This window comes from Exophiala aquamarina (genome assembly GCF_000709125.1).
Source record: "Exophiala aquamarina CBS 119918 chromosome Unknown aczIA-supercont1.10, whole genome shotgun sequence".
Classification (NCBI taxonomy): Eukaryota; Fungi; Ascomycota; class Eurotiomycetes; order Chaetothyriales; family Herpotrichiellaceae; genus Exophiala; species Exophiala aquamarina.
Window position 1 is genome coordinate 128,412 of NW_013550578.1, and position 23,079 is coordinate 151,490.

The 23,079-nt window shown below is 43.4% G+C and overlaps 6 protein-coding genes across 6 annotated transcripts; 2 read left to right on the forward strand and 4 right to left on the reverse strand.

The window, feature by feature from the left end:
• Positions 1-1,614: 1,614 nt before the first annotated feature.
• A1O9_09430 (uncharacterized protein) lies at positions 1,615-2,430 on the forward strand (the record flags this gene model as incomplete). Its single annotated transcript, XM_013401400.1, has 1 exon — positions 1,615-2,430. Exon 1 carries the CDS (start codon positions 1,870-1,872, stop codon positions 2,428-2,430), a length of 561 nt encoding a protein of 186 aa, XP_013256854.1. The 5' UTR covers positions 1,615-1,869.
• Positions 2,431-3,198: 768 nt separating this feature from the next.
• Positions 3,199-4,991, reverse strand: A1O9_09431 (uncharacterized protein). Its single transcript, XM_013401401.1, has 5 exons — positions 4,467-4,991; positions 4,256-4,397; positions 4,083-4,192; positions 3,975-4,041; positions 3,199-3,950 (listed from the first exon to the last, which is right to left on the reverse strand). The coding sequence occupies exons 1-5, from the start codon at positions 4,560-4,562 to the stop codon at positions 3,667-3,669; spliced, it is 699 nt and encodes a 232-aa protein (XP_013256855.1). The 5' UTR covers positions 4,563-4,991; the 3' UTR covers positions 3,199-3,666.
• A 969-nt stretch (positions 4,992-5,960) lies between these two features.
• Positions 5,961-6,615, reverse strand: A1O9_09432 (uncharacterized protein; the record flags this gene model as incomplete). The annotated part of the gene is made up of 2 exons (XM_013401402.1): positions 5,961-6,389; positions 6,523-6,615. The coding sequence occupies 2 exons, from the start codon at positions 6,613-6,615 to the stop codon at positions 5,961-5,963; spliced, it is 522 nt and encodes a 173-aa protein (XP_013256856.1).
• Positions 6,616-8,747: 2,132 nt separating this feature from the next.
• Positions 8,748-9,239, reverse strand: A1O9_09433 (uncharacterized protein; the record flags this gene model as incomplete). The annotated part of the gene is made up of 1 exon (XM_013401403.1): positions 8,748-9,239. The coding sequence occupies one exon, from the start codon at positions 9,237-9,239 to the stop codon at positions 8,748-8,750; it is 492 nt and encodes a 163-aa protein (XP_013256857.1).
• A 556-nt stretch (positions 9,240-9,795) lies between these two features.
• On the forward strand, positions 9,796-10,467 carry A1O9_09434 (uncharacterized protein; the record flags this gene model as incomplete). The annotated part of the gene is made up of 1 exon (XM_013401404.1): positions 9,796-10,467. The coding sequence occupies one exon, from the start codon at positions 9,796-9,798 to the stop codon at positions 10,465-10,467; it is 672 nt and encodes a 223-aa protein (XP_013256858.1).
• A 2,436-nt stretch (positions 10,468-12,903) lies between these two features.
• Positions 12,904-16,467, reverse strand: A1O9_09435 (uncharacterized protein; the record flags this gene model as incomplete). Its single annotated transcript, XM_013401405.1, has 3 exons — positions 12,904-13,552; positions 15,448-16,121; positions 16,177-16,467. 3 exons carry the CDS (start codon positions 16,465-16,467, stop codon positions 12,904-12,906), a joined length of 1,614 nt encoding a protein of 537 aa, XP_013256859.1.
• Between the last annotated feature and the right edge of the window lie 6,612 nt (positions 16,468-23,079).

Here is a 23,079-nt window from a genome sequence, read left to right on the forward strand (position 1 = left end):
TACGCACTGTTGACAGAATAGGTGTAGCTGTAGATCGGCTTCGCAGTGTCACTTACCGAGCTTGGCCGCGCTGCGTAGAACTGAGCTCACACATGGACCAAGCGCTTGCGGTGGGGGGAGTAGCTGTACTGTCAGAACTCGCAAAAGGCGCAATCAACCTGGGAACCAAGAAGGCTTGTATTTCATCTCTCATGGACTATGGGGCTTCTTGGTGCCTCGGAGAACGCCTTAGGCCGCCTAGGTCCTGCCGACCTTAAACCAGGCTTACAAAATTCGCCATTGGTCTGGGGGGTTTTCGCTGAATAGGCCTTATGTGCATCATGCAACTCGTATTGAGACTGCCGTGGTGGAAGATATGTCACGTAACACGCTGGTAAGGGGTAGAAGGCTTTTCAAGCCTGGGTAAGTAGCTATCTGGGATTGGCCACAGCGAATGTGCTAATTCTAGTCGTTACTCTTTCTTGTAAGCACTCCTGCGAATATCACTCGATGCCTGTTTGGCAGCGCGCATTATCGCAAATAATATGATCGATTGAGGTAGAACTTTCAGAGTGTAGGGTATATAGCCACTCCCGTGAGGGTTACAGCCCACTTCCTTACGCACTCTGGCACATAGCCTAGGTATATAGTGAGTCTCCCGAGCCCTCAAGTCTCAGGGTCCTTCAAGAACTCCATTCACCTTATCCCTGTCTATCAACAATGACCCACGAAGTCATTTTCAGGGCTTTTCAGTTATAGACGTAGTCCATCTCCCGGTCTTGAATCGGCGGACGCGAAAACTCTCGTATGATCGCTTAGCGACATAAGTCACTCCCAAAGGTCCTTGCTTGACTGCGACGCAGTCTCTTGTGCGAGGTAGCCCGAGCAACACCGAGAAACAGCGAGATTACGCAGAGGCTAGCAGATGAGGGCTAAAATCGCCAAGCCGGAGGAGCTCGCCCTCAAGACTTTACCCACGTGTTCCCCTCCACTACTCCTCAGACCACCTTCGAGTACTCGGTACCGGGGGGCTCAGGATGCTGGAAAGAGCGCCGCATTGGTCTCCAGGGCTGCTTATTGGCACGATTGGCACGACACAGATTCTACTGAGATGTCCGTGGGGGGGTCAAAGGTTAGGTGAAAGTTCTAGATCTCGACCCTACTCTAGATACCTACCTGCTTTAGACTCCGACTTACGAAACACCCACCGGGACACGGCGGTGGGATGATCACGTTTTGCTAGGTGCTGTGCTGAGTTCTACGGAATCATTTACGCACCAATTGATTTCCTTATTAAACATATCAATTCGATCGGTCTACAAAGTTATTGTGACATTCTTTCAATGTTCCACAGGTTTAAAAGTTAAAGCCAACCCACCAGAGCCATTAGCTCGCCCAGTTACTAAGAGCAAGCTAGAGGGATGCCACAATTGTTCACACAGCACCCGGGTTCAATGTACGACAGCGAGGTAGGTAGCTCTTTGGGTTGATGTTCTTGGGCACTTTTGCTGAACGGCGGCCTAGTGGCCAACACTAAGCCACAGCGATTGTGGTTTAGCGCAGCCTCTGGGTATCAATTGTGATCCCTCGGATATGCTTTCCTATGACCCTTTTGGCATATCTACTGTCCAGTAGGATCCGACGTCTCCAGATTATTCTCAGTTCATAAATTTCAACAGCCCACACGACGACTACCTTTCAGCACCCATTGATCATCTCTTGCCTGGAGATTTCACTAGCGATTCACTCAGCATCTTGGAGAATCCTGGACTGGTTGCCTCGACTATTGAGCCTGATGTCCATCAAGTCAATGATATCCCATTTATTTCTGCGGATGTCCCAGCAAATGAATACGTTTCACGGCCTTATGGATCAGGGCCAATCTGTCCGATGACGATTAAGCTGCCGGAAATTGAAGACTGTAATACCGCACCTTGTCTCACTCAGGATGCACTTTCCCGCACCAGTCGGCCACAAGCTAGAAGGATGCCAAAAAGGAAGGCCTCGCCTAAATCTAGCCCTAGAATTAAACATAAAATAGAACAGGAGGAGACGACTCCCAAGGATTGTCAAAAGTCATCCTCTAGTGAAGAGGAATCTGCCAGTGCCCGAGCAAAGCAAGCCCACTCCGTGATCGAACGAAGATATCGCGACAATCTGAATCGGAAAATTATGCAGCTGCATCAAACTCTTGTCGCGGTGGAGTCCACATCACGGCTCACTGATTCTCTCGCTCATCACACATTCTATTCAAAAGTCTATCGGACCAAGTTTCGCAAGTCTAATGTGATGACAGATGCTATAAATTACGTGCATCAATCTAAAGTGGAAAGACGACATTTGTCGGATGAGATCGGTCGCCTAAGTGCCAGATTGCACACCTTGGAAGGACTGGTCAAATGTGACGATTGTACGCTACTCAAACAGATGGTGCAAATGCAGCTCCAGTGACAGCCGATGCAATAGCGCGGAGCGACTCGTCTTGAGCCGGTACCGTCATGTGGGTCGCCACCACTCGAGCCATCTTCGCTCTCAGACAGTGTCAAGGTCCGGTGCTCGATACCTGATGGTTGAGGCAATCAAACGTCAGAATTCTAACACTATAGTGTATAAAGTCCTCGAGGAGGTCCACTGCAAGCGAGATTTCGGGAGGAATAAATTTGTTCAGCACTTGGGCGCGGGATCGGTCAAGACCCAGATGGTGGTGTGAGACAAAAGTGCAAAAACTATGTAATACTATGTTGCGTTTTGGTGCTTGGCCAGAGTTTAAAAAACATGACACATTAGATCAGCTTCCCAATGAAAGCCCGAGAGGCGGCAGCGCGGATAATTGTAATCGAGTACGGATGACAAGCAAGTGATCCTCACTGAGAATGGTAGCCTGAAAATTCCCAATACTAAGTCCAAAGTCGCAAATCTCACGATCCCTACTTAGCTCACATAGATTTATCGAGGCATCACATGTATGATCACAAGATAGCTTCAAACATCAGTGTGCCAGATCGACATTAATAAGCCCCGAGGCTAAATGCCGGAGAAATCTCGCAGGAAGTCTGTCCAAGTCCGAGGTGCATTATTGTACTTAAGCAAAGTATTGTACAGATGCTAACTCAGTATTCGAACAAGCGGGAGAGGGGGTCCATCCAAAGTTGGAGGTTGAGACAAAACAATTTTTTCGACGCCATCTTCAACCAGGCTCATGGAGGTCCCAACACTGCCCTAAAGAATCCGGTCCCTGACGGCATAAGGCGAGGTGTCATCGGGAGTTCCAGACCCTGAAGATGTTGTAATCTGTGACGCATCGAACATCGACCATGGCCCTGCCAAGTCGTTGTGTTCTCCCGCCTGGAGGTCGGGTTGATATTGGCTTTGGTCTCCGCCATGGAGGTTCATCAAACGGACCAATGCCGACATAGATCTCGCAACAGGGCCTGGGAGCTCCGAAGGGCTGACATCGGACTTGACCTCTTTCATCACTGTCACAAATCTCTCAAGTAACATCCACACGCGCCGGATCTTCAGTGGTTGCCTTAAGATCCCGAGTAAAAGAGCGGAGCTCAATGCCCTCTATATGGCGCCCTATGATGTCTTCGCAAATGAAGTCAGTGTTTCAAGACCAAGGAAAGCCTCAATGGTATCCGCCAAACTCGCAACGCACGTCTCACGGAACTCGTTTATGGTTTCTGACTACGCTTTTCGATTCTTGGGGGTTGGACGATATAGCTCAGAGGTCATGTATGAGACATAAAGGCGTAAATTCCAGTACTCGACGTAGGATTGTATCGATCGGCACTCGGTAGCTTCTCGGGGGTAATGGACGGCGTGTTTCATTATGTCCTCTAATTTATCTCGATGCTTAATGATAAGCGATAGTTCATCCCGCAAGATTAGAGAAAAGGACCGCTCTCGGACAATCTCTAATCCGACCCTAGAAAGCCTCTTCATACATTCCAGATACGATATTTTACTAACTTCGGGATTCTACATCTAATAACGAGTTTCACTAGACGCTACAGAGCTCGAGGAGGCTCGGTTATAGGTGATGGAAAGGACGCTATCTTGCTAGCTAACTCGCTACCTAAGACTGAGTCAGCGGACACCACATAATCTAGGCTTCGATATTTTTCTAGCTCGCCAGACCTCTTCGCGCAAAAGGGCTTCACTAGAGTGTATCTTCTGCTTGAATCGATGGAGACTAAGTGTTTATGCCAGCCTAATCGTTAATCCTGTAGTCGGTTAGGGTCGCTCACTAAACGTTGGATTTAGGAGTGCCGACCAAGCAGGTACCATGCCACACCAGCGTTTATATTATTAGCGATCACATTGCCTAAGACCAGTAGAGTCTGAATATCTACCGTTGTCGAATGCGAAAGGTAGTTGACGATACGAAGGTACTCATATAAGCAACATACTGCCGACTCATCAGCGTAGAAATTGATAGCGCACGACTCAAGCAGAGCCGCGTGAGATCCGACTTACCAAAAAACCTGGGACGTCAGCTGCCGTTGCTTTCGCGGAAGTTCAGAACATTGACTCCTAGCTGCAAAGCACGCAAACAGAAGACCAAGCCAGTGCATAGACATACCGTACACGTTAGTCTGATCACCGTAGACGCCACGAGCTTCGATGCCCAGACTCGACCGCTAAATGAGAAGTTGGGTTAGATCGGATTCGAATTGGTCAATATCCACGAATCTGGGGTAGATTATGTGAGCTATGTCACGGTACTGTAGAAGATACTAGCGGCAATCGAGATCGCTAGGAATCAGCTTAGAGGGCTCCTCGATCCTCATGGTAGAAGTAGCCGGTAGTCCCCAGAGATCGATAAATGGGTATGTGGCGGTGTCGTTGTCTAACCTAAATAGAGGTAAGACGCTGTTACCGACGATGTCTTTTATAGCTTACTTATTGCTTCCACTACCTAGTGCGATGGCCATCGCGGGCATCGAGTTGTTCCCGAGATGTACGTTCTCTCCTTCAAGCATAGTACTAGAGTGATATGCTGATGCGCTTGGGGTCGCTTCTCTTACACTTGTGCCTCCGTGAGCATGGTCCCACACTCTCAAGTTTTGACCAAACCTGATTCATTCTGTCACGTTGGGTCGATCGATGTCCATAGGCAGGAGGGTCTGTGGGGATGAAGGCTCGTGGCCTTGTCGCATCGACACCGGCTGATAATGACAGAGGTCTGGGTGATCTCGGTCGACACACCTCTGGCAAGGGTTGCCATAATCACATTTGACTTTGCGCTGGCGGCACGGATAGTAGGCCTATTGCCTACTGGTTTTACGCTTTCGCTTGAGTATCTCGTTGACTCTAAACTCTTCAAGCTGATCGTCCATTGGAGTGGAGGCGTGGCGTCCCTGTCGAGCTGTGACTTGTTCCATGCGTATTCTGATTGTCGAACTCGTATTTTGGGGTTTCAGCAGATGTCCGGCCCGATAGCTTGGCGGTGGGATAACGTTAGTCCCTCGAACATGCTCTTTTGGAGATTTGCAGGCCTCGTCGGCTAGTCAAAAACTCTGTCCGAAGCTCGGTCCTCGATAAGACCTCAAGATGATTACCGTAGCTCAAGATATAGTATGATGTGTCGCTACTATCCATTAATCTCGCTCCTAGAGGTTATATCCAGTCGGTATCTCTAGAATTCTTTTGTAATTGTCCCGGCCGCACTCAGACACCACTAAATCATTTTCATGGTAATTCACTGTAATGACTACAACTGAACACAGAAATTGGCGAAAGCCACAGAGATTAAATATTACATTACTCAGAGGACAATAATCCAAAGAGACTACATACGAGATACTCAAGATAAACTCGCGAATGGTGGAAGGTCCTGCCATCCAACGTCCTCTCCACATGGCTAACTTTTCGAATAGATTATTCATCGGTGGTGTAGGTCAATAATCAATTAGAGCTTCTGGGTCAGTGAACAATCGACAGGAATATTAGGCTTTTCGGTGCAACTCAACTGATAGCTAGACCGTTTCACTTCCGCTTCCTGTTCCTGTGCTCAGACGTTTCTGTCGTTCGGGCTCGGTCTCCTTGACATATGGTGCCCAGTATGCTAGGACAGAAGAGACAAGCCAGAAGAAACCACTGATGAAGGTGAAGGCCTCCAAAGTCTTCCAGTACGCCGTGTGAGGTTCGCCGATATGAGCCCGCCAGTCGGCCCAATGCTCGTCACAATCCCATTCCATAACGCTACCAAAAGCAGCGAAGAATGCAAGGGCCAAGCAGATATTGAAGAGGGGCATCCATTTCAAGTTTAATCCGAAGCAAGCAATGAGTGGTGCAGTAGCACATGCAATACCGGCAATTATGATGGTGTAGATCAGACGGGCCTGCGGATAGAACCGAGTCTCGTCGTAGTGCGCGAGGTACCACGCAGTGATTCCAAGAACAATCTAAGAAGGCAACTCGTTAGCAGCCGCATTACAAAAAGGCGCCTCTGCTTCTAATCACGAAACTAGCCATTGACCAGCCTTCAGAGAAGTAGAAGAACCTGAAAACCATCTGCCCGACCATGAGAGTACATACACTTGCATACCAAGCAAGAGTGACATAAACGCCTCTACTGACCCTGATAACAGTGGTCTTGGTGACAGATTCGGTGTTCCAAGTACGTGCCATCGGGATGATTAGATGATCAAATGGTTGATTGTTCAATAATGTTATAGTCGAAAGGTTCGGAGGTCCGTTTCATTTCGTTTCGTTGAATTCTCACTAGATGACGGGCTCGAACTCTTTATAGGAACGATCGTATCAACTCTGTCCTGGAATCCATCAAAAATCACTCCATTGTCAGACCAGAATAACTGTCAGGGACAAAGATGTTTAGAGTTTTGAGGCGTGACCTATATCCGGTCTCATCCGGGCTGATACCTTTGCCACAAGACTAGTTTATAGACTTAACAAGCAATCACTTCCACATGATATTAGTATTTGACTCATCTGTGAAACTAGTTTTCGTATCTTAGCATCAAACTAGATCTTGTGACCCAGCTTTTCCCCTGCAACCCCCTTTTTGTCAAACATTTTCATCACCCCGAAGATGGCCACTAGGTACCGGAGCTAGAACTGTACTAGATGTGGACTCATGGGTCAAGACTGCACGACACAGTGGGCATTTCAGAAAACATGAGACTTCTGCACTGTAAACCGGAGGTGGAGGTCCGGTTGTCATCTTGCTGTCATGCATTTGCAGTTCTCGAGTGATCCATTCGTCACAACAGTTCAGATGGAATACATGATGACAGTGCTGTAATCTTCGCACTTTCTCCTCTGGCGTAAGAGCTTCTAAACAAAGTCCACTAACTCGGACAGTTCATCAGCTGAGGCTCTTCTCAAATAGACAAGAATTTAAAAATACCATATATCTCCGTCATGGAGCAGACTCGTACGTTGATCCTCTCCAATGCTATGTTCCGCACAATATAGCTTTATGCTTTGCTCCCAAGTCATAGGATTGGAAAACAGATTGAGAACTGCTTGTTTTCTTGCTTCTCGACTCTGCACAAGCTGTTCAGATCGGGAGACTCTCTTGCGATACTCTATCAACATCGATATGCTATGATTTTGAAAGTTAGTGTCCTTAATTGTCATCTAGATTACTTCGTAGTCCACTTACCAGATCGCAAGTATACAAGCAGCCAGAAGCACTATAGGAATCGCGCATAGTAAAAGGATTCGGGTGGATGGTTGACTGTGGTAGCCTTCATTTGAAGGCACGCCCTCATACTGTTGATATGGAGAGGCAGGTGCACTCATTTCAAGATGCGAAACTTTATCGTATGGACGTTGCACTCTATGGATATGAAGTGTTGACAAGAATTCAGTGTGTATTTGCGGAGGGCTCAGAAATGCGGAGACGGTGGGTTTTCTAGCTCCTGGATGATATCGCATCAGTGAGAGGTAAATGTTGAGGCATGAATTGTTGATGTTTTTACCTCTGAGAAACCGATACTTGAACCGATACTCGCATGATGCAAGCGTGGTGTTCCGGAGTCGCCCACCCTCGTCTAACAATCCTGCCATCAACCGGTGAGTGGTTGCGACATTTTCCATTTATGCCGTAACAGGAAGTATCAAGTCGAATTCTTTTCTACTGAGGGTTGAGGGTTTTGGATAGCACGTGGCTGTTATAGCTCGTCGTAACAATTTCACCACCCCATTAGAGATTTTGACCTGCTGAACACCTACGCTTGATTGTAGATATTTCTCTGCAGTGGTGACCACACAAAAGAGCCATAGACGCTTTTGTCTATTGGCATACATTGGCATACATTGTTACGTGAAGCTCATGGACAATCAGATGTCGTGAAATCCAATGCTTGGATTTCTTAGCCCTTTGCGTCAAAAGAAGAAGTAAAGTCACCCACAGCTATTCTGAATAGTTAGACCTAAAATGAAGCTGTTCACGATCCAAGCATATCCTTTGTTTACTTTTCGCTCCGTGAGTTGCTTTCATCCTGGAAGATTATCATCGATCTTGTGCTGCACTGCAAGCCAGGAGATTCAATTGAGATATAGAAAGGACAGCTTAATAGTCTTAGCGTGCAACTCTATATATAGATGCAAATGAAGGTAATTATGAAACACACTTGCAGATATCGCTTTCGAAAACAATGCGATCCATCTTCAATCTCAACTTCCTACCTAATACAGAAGAATATAACCCGAATGTAAGCATTCCGAGGCGTCGTCTCTCACTTTTTTTCCCATCGACCCGACGTCACATGCACTTCTAAGCCTTCTGATATACACTAGGAACGTTGGTCATGTATATCCTTGATCGTTCCGACTGCCCCTAACGCTTCACCAATCAGATGAATGATATGGTGTCTCTTGTCACCCAGCAGTTCCTTCCCAAGACTATAGGCACCAACAGCTTCTTCAAGTAAGAGTCTATTGTGGGCAGGGTGGAGATGGTGGCTCCCATGGCTCCCGTGGTGTTCGTGGTGTTCGTGGTGCTCGTGGTGTTTGTGGCGTACGATTTGTGTCTGGTCAGTCTTGACCAACTCAGTGTGCTGAGCGTCCTCATCGTCACTAGAAATGTCTGAGTCTCTCCTCCAGAGAGGGTGGTCTGCCTTTTTTGATAGCTGATAGAATGCTCCCACCGCTACAGCTGCACCAACTGCGGCCTTTAGGTAATGGTCGCCGGCTTCATGCTTGTCATCGTCCAAAGCTTTGACGAGTTCGTGTGCTGCATATGCAGAGCCAAGTGCACCAACAGCTGCCTCAGTGTGTGAAGACATTGTGTGAAGTTCTGGGGATCTTGAATCTTCGGCCATTCTTCGGGCCGGTTGTTTTGTAAAGTTCGTTTAGTAGATACGACGCTGACTAGACAGAGCTAGGTACAGAAGCCGTCGGACGTCTCAAGGAAGCGATTCAATCATTAAATAAAACTCATTTCTCCTTCTTGTGTTCAGTGTGAAGCACATCCCGCTTTGGGAGAGACCGAGGTTTCTTGGCGGGAAACATGGCGTTGATGAAAATGGTATTCAGGCTCGAACTCGCACATTCTGTTACCGAAAAGCAGGTCAGATGGCCGACACCCGCTTGTGCTTCCAGAGGTCTGGACTCACTACGGCTTACATGGTCAGCTCATACTTGCGTCATTAGAGGGTATGGATACTTAGTCTCATGTTGACTATGCTTGGCAAGAGTTGTAGATCATGTGGGCCCTGAAAAGACTCACACGGAAAATGAACGTCGCTTAACATTAACGACAAATTCCTATGATGTCCTGCATACCAATACATCAAAGGATTTTACGGATAGCTAGTATCCTCAAGTAAACTCCTCATCGAAATGGCCCATCTCCATCTCAGAACAATATTGAACCCTCCACATGTTACTTTAGAAGATCATGCTCCGTATCGTCGGTCACTCTGGTCTATTATTGAGTATATTACGACGGGGGAGCTAGAGTCTCGATTAAAAAGTAAATCGCACTACGATAATCGCGACTACTCTGAGCATATATTATACCCGAATTTTACTGTCCGAGAAACAAATGTGGCGTACTACCTAGAGGGAGAATTTCTGGGGGTACACAACGCTGATGATATCATTATCGAATACCTTGGGCCCCGTCAAGTATCAATTAGAGGAAATTCAAGCGATATCGACCTCTCGCAGGAATGGGGTTATGAGTTCGAAGATGCTAATCTTCATCAAGCTCGAGGTCAGATAGCAGAGAGTTCACTTGCTCCACAGCAAATATCAGCTAAAGTTGATCCGAATCCTGGTGACCACTCTCAACAGCCGGGAGAGATGCCAAATTATACCCAGGGAGCCACGGCCACTGTTCTACTTTCCGAGCGTCATAATGGCCCGCTCAAGCGTTCTTTCACATTCCCTGAGTCCATCGACTACGATAAGCTCAGGGCAAGGCTCAAAGATGGTGTGCTCCGAGTCAGGATTCAGAAAGCAAGAACTGAATCAACGTATCCTAGGTATAGGGTTGAATATTCCTCATAGGTTGAACATGTTATGAATATAATGCTGGCTACTTTAAGAGTTAACCCTATGTAATTTTTAGCATAATACTATATAGTGTTCTTACGAGACGAACAAAGCCATTCCGTTCTCACCGAGCTACAGTGAGCAATGACGTGCATGATGACGTTGGAAACGATGACAGTCTGGGCGAACAAGGCTTTGATGGGTTCATTCCGCGGGCCATCGGAACATGCTCGCCGGTACCACTGCGGGCGGCCTCCAGGCAGATCAGGCTGGGTGGCTGCAGATGTTCCACCGTTTGTGCATTATCCCCAAGGGCCTCCCAGCTTTAATGTGGTCTAGCAAAGCAGCTTTCAAGTGTTTTCCAAGCGTGTCGGCAGCCTATACGAACTCCCTGGTGGTATGCCTTCTCCCAGCAGCTGAGTCGATTCTGGTATGCTTTGGCTCTTTGTCACGAACACGAAGGGCTATCACGCCACCAATAAGTGTCGAGAATCACATTATCCCTTCAAGTATGGAAGTTATGAGGCCATATATATCTCACCCGAGAGACTTCTGACAGAGACAAGGCATTGTAGTTCCATGCAATTTATCTAACGCTCCATATCAGTCTGTGGAAAGCAACAATTACAGCTCGAGAGGACTACACAAACATATCCTCAAAACCCATCATGCCTCGACGCGGGTGGTCCGATGTCACATACGAGCCAGTCAGCGGAGATATTGAAGAAGTCGACATTTGGACAAGGGCCCCAAACGGGGAGCTCGTAGTGAGGCCAGTACACCATACACCGACAGCTCCAGCCCCTCCAGTCGCTCCCCCTCACCCTCCGGTTTGGCCGGTGCCTCCAGTTGTTTTAAGCCCAGCCGTTCAGGGGTCAGTCGCCCAACCTCATACTCCAGCCGTGGTGGCTCCCGTCATCAATAATATCCCGGTCAGTCCCCCAATCCTTGTCCACGACTCCGCGGAAGCAAGGTCGAGATCCGGGGCTATCGCAAGCATCGAGTTCAATGGCCAGCATTCCAATCCCTTCAGCCCAAATGGCCCATACCCTGATCCGTATTATGGCCGCTGGAGCCACATTCCACACCATCCGCCGCTGGAATCGGAAGAAGCCATAGTCAGGGCACATGTCCTCACCGAGGAGAATGACAAAAAGAACGCTAGTGGACAAGCGGTGCAGGAATACAAGCTAAAGCTGGCTGAAGCTGAGAAAGAAAAAGAAAAGATCATACATGAGCACGACCTGGAGATGAAGAAGGAGGAGGAGGCCATCCAGAAGCTGAAGGATTTATGGGAAGCCGAACAAAAGGCCGAAAAGCTCAAAAAGGAGAAGGAAAAGAAAAAGCAAGAGGAAGATCTCAAGAATAAAATGCGGAAAAGATGTTTGCCAGCGGATTTGAACCCGATGAGATTGAACAGGCCATCAGCGGAAAGCCATATCATCCTCCTCACTACCCGCATCCACATCCTCATCCCTCTCCCCATCCACGTCCTCCCTGCGGGGATTTATCCTGTCCCAGCCTTGACTGGTCGGACTCGGGGTATCTCCGCGTCTGGAGGGAGCAGTTGAACACCGAAACACTGGACTATTTTGGCATCCCTTGGAGATTTGATCCGGTAAGCACAACCCACTTTCCTGCCTGGGACCAGCAGAAACCCTGACAAATGATTCCTTCAGGATGACCGAGAGATCATTGTTATCCTACGCCCGAAGCATACCTTTGACATTCAGGACCTTTTCTCCCACACTCGAAAGTATTACGACTTCGATGTCCATATGCGTGTTTGGAAACGCAAGGCCGTCATCCAAGTCAGGCCGAAGAAGAAAAAATCTCATTTGTATCTAGTCCGAGATTCAAATTGGCTCTAGTTTGAGAGTTACGGGAATGTCGGATGTGCATTCGGTCTTGAGATTAACACCACCTGATGCGTTTCCTCTCTGGAAGATAGCTTGGGCTTAGGTCATAGCCGACCCCCATACTCTACTCCATCCCCAGATGTGTGAGCTCCACGAAGCCATCACGCGCTTCGCTTAGAGCCGTAGCTAGCCGAGTCGGGGCGAGCCGGGACAAAGATCCTAATGATCCTAGGAATCACGCAATGGACACGGTGTGGCTCAGAAGACGTCTTTAACACCTTAACCTTAAGAAGAAGAGTGGATGAATTATTGACAAGGGGGCTGGGGGTGGCTGTGGTCAAAGCCGTTTAAGCCTAAATCCTGGTCAGAGGGGCTTTGAAAACCATATCGAGCATTGCGAGACCGAAGAACATAAGGAATTAGAAGCATATTATTACGTGACCTCATTAGTCTTCTGACTCGCCCAGGCTGAGCTGGGTCTAACAAGCAGTAATGCCATAATAATGGCTATTCTGCGGACAAAAAACCCCCCAAGTGCAATCTGCACCGGAAAAGCCAAGTTGCATCATAGCTCCGCCCAGACTTTTGTATATCAACAGTATGGAAACGTCGGAGAGAACAAGCCGTCTCTGTCGTAATTTGCGCTGGAAGAATCATCCCATACCACAGTCTTGCAAAGTCTCATCTTTTCCCACTCTGGAGCTTGAGACTCGGTGATCGCGTCAAAGTTCCACACTGTTCCGTTTTCTGGAAATGAGAATGGCGACTGCGAAACTTGCTTATCAAGTAGCCAAGAAGCTGGTAGCCCAGAGAGCTCAGAGGTACCACCATCCTGCAACAGCGCCTCTGTTAGCTTGAAGGAATCGAACGCTGGCTTTTCAACTCCTTGAAAGTTGTAGGCTGGGCTGCTGTGTGCCTGCGGTGGATAAGATATATTCAAATCCTGGAGGGTAGATGGCAGTTTGAGACTGTCAACACTTGAGCGTGAATATGGAGATTCTGGTAGAGACTCTTCGCCACCTAACTCCAGTTTCTGCGCTGTTTGTTCAGAGGATTGGGAACTATTGTCATCTATGGGCTCGAGTCCTAGATACCCAAAGATATCGTTTAATGAGGCTTTTGACTCTAACTGAGTTGCAAGATTTTCATCTCGATTCACAATTTCTACACACAGTTGATGGTAAAGATGCCATATACATTCGACCAATGCAACTTGCTGACGACCTAGTAGCTCGGCATAGCTACGTCAAATCAACGGGCGCTTTAGCAAGATGTGTCATAAGTTCGAGTGGAGGAAGACATACCCTTTCAGCGTTTGCGGTGAGATAGTTGATCGTCTCAGTTTATAGGAGCAGGCAGTGCCACTGTCTTTACATTTTATGCAAGGCTTCTGTCCATTGCACTAACAAGCGCCGTCGACGTTTAGTCCAGCATGCCACGAAGAATCAGTTGGCGGACACCAACCTTCGATTTTTTGATTTTGCATCGGTCGCATGCCTGGGGCACCCGTGACCATCGCTTTGCTTTCACTACACTAGATGGATGGATATGTAGTGCAGGCATTTCGACTTCTCAATATCAATCACTGATCAATTCTGTTCTCAGTAATGGCAAAACAGCGGTACTAGGTAACTTAAACCCTTGTATTCAATGAGCAACAGTTCTCCGGAAATACTCAATTCAGGATATAAACTATGCATGTCCTTGTTTTAATGACTGCTCTACATCGTTCGAGAGTCATACGATCGTTTCATTTTTAGCAAAACGCCTACGCTAAGAGTGCTGGAGGTAGCTTGTTATCACTAGTATTGTTGTGCCAAGAAGTACGCCATTTAAGCGGGATTACATACTTCTAACACAGTGTAAGCTTGGAGCACCAGTAATGAATGTCTGTATTCGGTGATCTACGATCGTGAGCGGTTAATGTATGCAGAATCGAGCTCTCAAACTTGATTCCTTTTGTGGCCTGATCTCCTAACCCTGTCTACAATCCTTGTACTGAGTGAATATCCAATACTTGTTGCACTCGATAATTATCTGACCCGTGATTGGCCCAGGGGTTTACGGCCTTGGCTGAGCTTGACTTGCGGGTTGGGAGCTCAGCCAGCAGACGCAAAGCCCGAATGACCACGAAATAACTCCGGGGAATAAGGGCTGGCGTAGAAAGTTTTTGTGCGCGTAACTCCTCACCTGATTAATTTAGAGGGGTTATGGGATTTGCGCAGGCCTAGTGTTGCTCTGGCAATGGAAAGTTTCTATCTAGCAAGGCGGATCGGTATTCTAGCATTGAGAAGGCCTTAAAGTTTCACCACCTGGACGATGAATTTAACCGAATTTAGTTTTTTAAACGTAACTAACCATGAGTCAGTAGAATATATTGTTATTCTAGTACCCGATTGTGCTCGCAAGGGAAAGTTCTGGGTTGATTATGCTCCTCCTTTGGCCTTTCTGGCATTTCCCTCCCGTATTCTATATTCGGTAAAGCTTGATGGTCTAGAGTCTAGACCTAGTGGTTGAGTGTTTCCCACTAAACCTATTTGTTCGCACGCGACGCTCAATGCCGAGAGCCAAGCTCTGGGTTTCGATGCACACGTCAACTTGCTAATATTTTGTAGGAAAGATGCGATTATCGCATCGTTCAACCTTGACCCACGCTCCTTGAAAGCCATATTCAAAGAAACTCCTGCTCAGATCCAAATTACCGTACACAGGAATCACGCGTACGGAACAGGGAGAAAGACAGCTAGTAAGGGGAACGTGTGGTTTGCATGACAGATGGTTATAAATCAGAGGTTTTTGTTATAGAGTTTCCAATGAGAGTACCACAGCCCAACAGCACGTGATCAGTTCTTATTTGGAGAGACTTGTCTAACATTACTGGCAAGAAGGGTGTAGCTTTGCAAGTTGAAAATACTCCATGGGATTTTTCAAGGCTTAAGTCTAAAAGCCCAATATTATTCTGCTAGATGAAGACCTGAAGCCTGAGTTAGGGCGACATGAATTGATTCTGATAATCGCATGATCATTCGGGGTCACTGGTGTGGTGCGTCAGTATCTCCTCTTCTGTATGGTTTTAGGCAAAGCCTTCTATCCAAAGAAATACTCTATCTATACTGAGTCTCCTCCCGCCGCATACTTCTTGCTATGGACAAGATCACTACGCAAGGACATAATGTGGTTTTCGAAGACCTCTGGTCCACTGACCTGTTCGTCTCGCCTCTCATTTAACATCTGTAACTCTTTCAGGATATTCTCAAGAGTTCGCAGTTCGTCCGAGATTGAGTATACATTAGTATTGTTCATACCAAACTCCTTAATTCTTTTCTCCTGGTCACGCGCCTCAAAAACTGAAAGGCAGATATCGTGGACGAATAAGCCACTTATGATAGCTGCGAAAGTAATAAAAACATTTCTGTGCTTAACCCGGGTCAGGATGTCGGTTTCATTCACCCATTGCCAGGCCAGATATATGCCCATACCGACTGCAAAAACCCACCCTGCGAAAAAGACGTACAGTCTTGGCATCCGCACAGCCTCGACAGATGCAACAGAACTCTCCAATGGGAACACATGAAAAGGTTTCATTAGACGATATAAATGTGAATGGGCCGATGTGCCTCGACTGAGCCAAAGCCGAACATCTAGATGACCGCTGAGACCAGCAATCTTCTGTTGTAATGACGTGGCTTCTGCTACAGCTAGAATGGCTAATATCATGCTAGCCACGATAAATGCTTTGGCTGTCCATGGACAGTCTTCGAGTTTAGGTAGTGACAACGCACTAAGAGTAATGCTAGTGAAGATAGCACCCTGAGCACTGTGAGAAATGCTCTGAGTATGGATGGTGAAACGTGTAGGAACTTACCACAACCGCCACAGTAGTACAACTTTCAAACGTTGATTGTTTCCATGCCATCACCTGGTCATTTGTCCAACAATTGATGTTTCGGTGCACCTGCTGCACAGCCGGAAGGTTGATTAAACCTAACCATGGCAAGAGGCGTCCAATCACTCCAAACCTTTCGTGGTTATATTGTTGATCAGACCCATAGGCGAGGGAGAAGATATGATGAAGAAAGGCCCTTCCTAACGAGGAGCCTCCGCGCGCGATAAGTCCATACTCTCGTAGAGATGAGAAGGACGACTTTTTATTCATTATGATTTATTATATAACAGATAATCAGGGGAATAAGTTGAAGAGGAAGTCAATAGTCGAAGGGAAGCATTCGGATTCGCTCTACTTAAGGGTAATCTTGAGATGCTATGGCCCTGCTGCTCATCGGGTGGGCTCGGCAACCTGGTGGTCTGAACTAGTTCCTGGGCTTTGACCATGGAGAATCATCATTCGACTTGTGCAGATACGAGTGGGAAATATGGAGTAAAACTCTTCTTCAATTCATTCCGCCGATTCGTCTGAGTCAACTTCTGTGCAAGAGAGATCTGCACCGAGGAGTGCTGAGTACCTTCAACTTGGCTTATATTGGTTTTGGGTAAGTTCAAGTTGCCCACAATCTCATCATGAGTTTCTCGACAGTGCAAGACGAGAAAAGTTATTTTCCAAAAGGGTAGCATGAAGGATGTCTTCCTGACGATTTAAGAGTGTTAGTTTTCGGGAAATGCAGCAAAGCTTCAAGCACCGTTTGGGTGGTTTTGTTTTATTGTGCTAGCTTGCTTCTAAATACATGTTGTATGAGGGATTAGTTGCGGCTATCGAGTCAACGGCGGTCTTGCCTCCTGGATATGCAACTTAAAACTCTTAGTAGGAGCCGCCAGGTCAGATGAGGACAAGGATATTTTAGAATCACGCCACTATCGTTACAGCCAACCACTAACGAAAAGTAGATCGGCGTATAATAATTAACTTTTAATAGTAAGGCACTTTAAACATCCTATAAATATAGCATTCGAGGATAACTATATCTCGGCGATCCTATTAATCGCTTTACTATTTTAACCTTCCTTCATCGTAACTTCCTATAGCTACTCAATAAATACAACTATTAAGAGGGAAATAATAAGTCGTATAGTTCATTTAAATTATAAACTATATTATTATAAAGACACACTAGGAGTAGTATATTATGCGGAATTATCGAAGTTAATAAGTCTAGGGACTACGTAACGAAATACCCTAGTAATAAAATACGCGTTTTTACGCGTTCTAAATACTACTCCCTCCTCTTCTATACTCTCCTACTCTATTAATTAATATATTTATATAATAAAATAGTATTAAATCGAGAGACTAGGATACTCTAAGCGATATCCGACTACTAAAATCGCCGATATACGAGTATTCGCGCTACTACGACGGTAAATATAAGGGTTTTAATAGGAGCTTATTTATCACGGGTTAAACCCGTATAAAGCTCTAGAGTACTCCCTAGAGCGATTACTCGTAGTGTATTACGAGTTAAACCCGTAGGATGTCTTAGTAAGAACTAGCGACGTCTAGATTCGACCGTATAGTTATACAGCCGAACGATATTACGTAATATTAATAGATATCTTAGCGAGCGACGCTAAGACTAAACTAGCGATACCTAGATTCGACTATATAGTTATATAGCCGGACGATATTACGTAATACTAATAGTTACTTAGGATACCGAACGACCTACCCTAGGAGATTATATCTCTCTATAGATAGCGGTAGGACTTCTTTCTCTCTTCCCTTTAGCTTAACGTCCTTATTAAATAAGTCCTATAGTAGTTAAATAAGCTTCTATTAGAACTCTTATATTACGTTAAGCTCTCTATTATATAGTTAAGAGAAAGAGTTCTTATCGTATAAGATAAATATATCGGTAGTACTAACGAAAGCTCTTCTATAGTAGATAGTATAATTATTTTAAATAATTTAGACGTAGAACGAATAGATAGTTATATAGAATTAACGTATAGTAGTACTAGAGTAGTAGCTCTAGTAGCGAAATAATAGTTAGGATATTACTATTCTATCGAGGGCGATAATACTATTAATAATCGTAGCGGACGTCGTTATAGGAATCGTAGTCGTACGACGAAAGGATAAGCTTCCGGAGCTATCCGAATTTAATAGAACGAGGGCGGTATTTCGTTCGTAGTTAATATAAGCGCGAGTAAAGCTCGCCGTTAACCGAGTAGATAAGAGTAAAGCCGTATAGTTTTAGTACCTTTATAGTCGATTAAGGAGAAATATATTCTCCTAACTATTATTATAGATTAACTTCGTATATTTAACGCTATAGATAACTATTAAGGACCTTATAAGAGTATAAGTAACTTAACGAGAATACTAAGATAATCGATTAATTACTATATAGTCCTTAGAACATCGACTATAAGAACTTAAGAAGTCTAAAAACCTCGTATACGATCCGTATAGCTCCTAAGGTCTTATATACTAGGCCCCTTAATATTTTAGGACTAGTCTTAGTATAAAATAGGTACTTCTAGAGTCTATCGTAGTCCTATTCCGTAATAATTACTCTCCTCCCTCGAAGTATACTCGTCCTCGAGTATAGGAGTAGTAGGTAAGAAGTAGCGTTCTAGTATAGCGCTATATACGTTCTATATTAATATTAGAAAAAACGTAATATATTTCCTTAATCTTAGGGTCGCTCTTAATCCTAATTTATTCTACTCTTAGGGATTATTCTATATTTACTTTAGTTTACCTAATTCTAGCGAAACTTCGCGTACTTCTTATATTCTAGTATAGTATATATAGTAAGCTATACCTATAAGGCTAAACTTTTTAATTATTTAGTCCTCGCTATTTAATCTTCGTTAAGGTCTTAGTAATTAGTCTCTAGGTAAGGAGTATATTAACCTCCCTCTACTCTATTTTTCTTCTTCTTTTTTTTTTATATCTCTTATTCCTTAAGACCCCCCCCTTAATAAGTCTTATAGTTAGCCCTCTACTTTTTCTCTACTAATAGTATACTAGCTACTTATCTTCTTATCTCTATCTAGAATTTCTATATAAGTTTTTTTTTTTTCCTAGAATAGTTAAAGTTAACCTAGTATACTAATCGTACTTATTTAGTATACTACCTAGTCGAGCCTTCGTTCTATTAATTTAAGGGGATATTAGTAATAAGATTATCGAGTATATTTATATAAGATATATAAGATCCTTAAGAAGGAATAACTAAGTATTACTTAATAAGAATAAGCTTACTCTTCTTATATTAGATATATACTAACTCTATTTTAGATAGAGAGATTTAATATAAGACTAAGAATAGGAAATATACTTAGTATAGAATCTAGGATTATACTTATAAGGTAGTAAGTTTCCTTTTCTTATACTATTTCTATACTAACCTCCTAGGTATCCTTATATTTAATCTATACTATAAGGGTTCTAGTTAAGTTTACTATAGATTCTATTAAGCCTAGAAGTATTAGCTAGATTATTTACTCTAGTAAGCTTTTTATTTCCCTAGCTATTCCCTTACTAATCCTATACTAGATCGTTCTATTATAGAAGTAATTAATCGTATAGCCCGCTATATTACTTCTAGTATTATATCTCGAAATAAATTTATAAGCTTCTCGATTATTAAACTAGATAAGAAGAATCCTAATTCTATAATATCTCTTCTAATACTTAATACTATTAGAACTTTAGCTAAAGTCTAAGCTTAAGCTATAGATTCTCCTACTACCTCTATACTTTCCTTATATTAATACTTTCTCTAGGCCCGAATTACTCTACTCCCTTAGCCTAAGAGAAATTTATATAATTTAACCGCTAGTAAGCTTAGAGCTAATATAATAATAGAGGATATTAAGATTAAAGCTACCGATAACTAGCCTACTAGACGAGTACGATAATACTTCTATATAGATACTAATAGTAATAAGGATAAGCGGCTTCGTACTACTAATAGGAATTTCTATACTTTTACTAACTTAAAATAATTATTATTAAATAAACTTATAAAGTAGGTAACTTATAAACGATTCGTAGCTAAATTCCCTACTATACCTTTAAAACGCTCTAGAACTAATAGTCCTACTAAGAATTCTAATTATTACTCTAGCTCTAGTCCTAGCTTTAAGTAGATTTCTAGCTTTAAGTACTACTCTACTATACTAATAGTATACTTTTTTATCTTATATTCTACTTTTATAAGTTTTTAAAGTTAAATTCTAACTTCTTATTATTCTTTAGCTCTATAGCTATTAAGTAGTAGTTATCTTATATACTTTATATATACTATACCCTAAATAGGCCTTATAAAGATATCTTTATATTATTTCTACTTTCTAATTTTTACTTATAATCTCGTCTACTCGGGTCCTTAAAGATTATATATCTCTCTAAACTTAGCGAGTAGCTCGTCCGCGTTTAGTAGATATTCCGCGGATTCTTAGGTATCTTCTACCTTAGAGAAATCCTTCTACTTAACTAGATACCGGCGTTCTACCTTAGTATCCTAGTAGTCGAGAATCTTTTCGACTAGGCTACGTAACGAGTTAGGCTAAACCTAGTTAAAAACCCGGAACCTAACCTAATAGGGTTAAATTAATTAAGTTTCTAAAATAGCTAAAAACCTAACGAGTTTTTTAATCGGGTTAAAAAAAAAGAGGATAGGGTTTAAAACCTAATAGGGCTACTAAGAGTTACTAAAAATAGACTATTTTTAAGAAAAATAGAAATAATTACTATAAATAGTATATTTTTTACTAAAAATAGTAATAATCTAAGTAATAATCTCTATTTTTAGTAATTTAGGCTGCTAAGACTAAACCTAATAGGAATATAAACCCTATTGGGTTTTTAGTTAATCGAGTTTTTATAAGGACTAAAAACCCTATAGGGCTTTTTGCTCGGGCTATAAAAGGTCTACGGGTTATCTAACCCAATCCGTTGCGCAGCCTATTTTCGACTTTCTACTATTTATCTCTATCTACGTCGATAGGCCTAGGCTTTTCGCTCTCGAGTCGTATATAATATAATTCTAGTAACGATACGTAGAATATATTATATAGCCTTCTATACTTCGTTAGTAGCTTTAGTATATAGGTATTCTAACCTACTACCTTAAGTACTTTAAAAGGCCCTAAGAACTAATTACCTAGTTTCTTACTTATTCTTCGCGTACGAATAAACTTAAAGAATAGTATAACTTAGTTCTCTAGAGTATATATTCGTAGCTCTCGGCGCTTATTATAGTACTTTACTATACTATACTATACTCGTTCCTACTATACTATAGTTTCTCGCCGAGCTTCTTTAAGCGCCCTAGCTTTCGCTCGTACGAGGTTATTATTACCCTCCTACGATTTCCGTACGATATTAATATTTATCGTAGATTTAAACGTTAGGACTTAAGAAAATAGTATTTTCTTAGTCGTAGTATTAACCGTCTAATTATAAGCGTACTCCGCGCTAAATAGTAGTATAACTTAGTTATCTTAATAGTAATTAATTATAAGGATTTTAATAGGAGCTTATTTAACTACTATAGGACCTATCTAATAAGGACGTTAAGCTAAAGGAAAGAGAAAAAGAAGTCCTACCGCTATTTATAGGAAGATATAATCTCCTAGGGTAGGTCGCTCGGTATTCTAGATAACTATTAATATTACGTAATATCGTCCGGCTATATAACTATACGATCGAATCTAGGTATCGCTAGTTTAGTCTTAGCGTCGCTCGTTAAGATATCTATTAATATTACGTAATATCGTTCGGCTATATAACTATACGGTCGAATCTAGACGTCGCTAGTTCTTACTAAGATATCCTACGAATTTAACTCGTAATATTACCTTCCTTCCCTCGTCCGAAACTATTCTCGCTTAGCGTAGAGGCTTCGTATAATTCTAAAGCGATTATATCCTTAAAGGCCGAGCGTAGTTTCTATATTAGCTATACGTACCTTAACTATTTAACTAGTACTTTAGCTCGTATACCTCGACTACGACGTACCGTATATTCGTCTAGAATTCTCTCGACGCCGAACTTATCCTCTTCGTTTACGCGAATTAGTTTCGGTTATTCGTCGTCTCGTATTTACGACTCTAGAGAGTTCGTCGCGGCCGTACGTAGAAGGTCGACGTAGAAGACGTTATAAATACTCGGTAGAGTATCTAGCCGATAGCTATAAATACCGATAGATTCTAATACTATATACTTAGCGTTCTTCTAGTCTAGTTTCTTTAACTATCGAGTCGTACGTATATTTTAGAAGTTAAGCTAAACCTTATCGCTAATTCGAAACTATACCGCTTATTACTTCGTACGATTTATAGCTTCTTCTTACTTCTACTAGGTAACTACTATTAATATTTAGGCCTATTTCCTCGCCTTTTATAGTCGTTATACGATCTCTTCTCCTTATTCGATAGGGCTCCTAGGAGTAGTAATTAGTCGTATAACGTTCGTTAGCTAAATCGTCTTAATATAGTATTCGTAACTAAGAAAGAAGGGGCTTACTCTCGTTAACTAAGCGTCGCGGTTATTAATCGCTAGCTCGACTATTAGGAGTACTCCTACTTAATTATTCTATACTCTTTTAATATACGTATATAGGTACGTCTCGACTATTTAGTTTATACGTTTCTATCTATATTTTAGACCGGGTAGCCTAGTAAGCCCTAGGCTATCGTAGGCTCGTAGCGCTAGGCTATAATAGATACTTATTATAAGCTTATAGGGTAAACCTTAATTCCTATAGGCTCGCTAGGCTTAGCCTAAGTACTATAGGCTCGCTAGGCTCGTACCTAAGTACTATAGGCTTATATACTAACTTTACTATTTATAGAACTT

Coding starts and splice junctions, on each gene's coding strand:
- A1O9_09431 (XM_013401401.1), bottom strand. CDS start 4,562: ATGTCTATGCACTGGCTTGGTCTTCTGTTTGCGTGCTTTGCAGCTAGG. Junction 4,193..4,255: donor TGTGGCATGGTACCTGCTTG/GTCGGCACTCCT, acceptor ATTAACGATTAG/GCTGGCATAAACACTTAGTC. Junction 3,951..3,974: donor TGTAGCGTCTAGTGAAACTC/GTTATTAGATGT, acceptor AGAATCCCGAAG/TTAGTAAAATATCGTATCTG.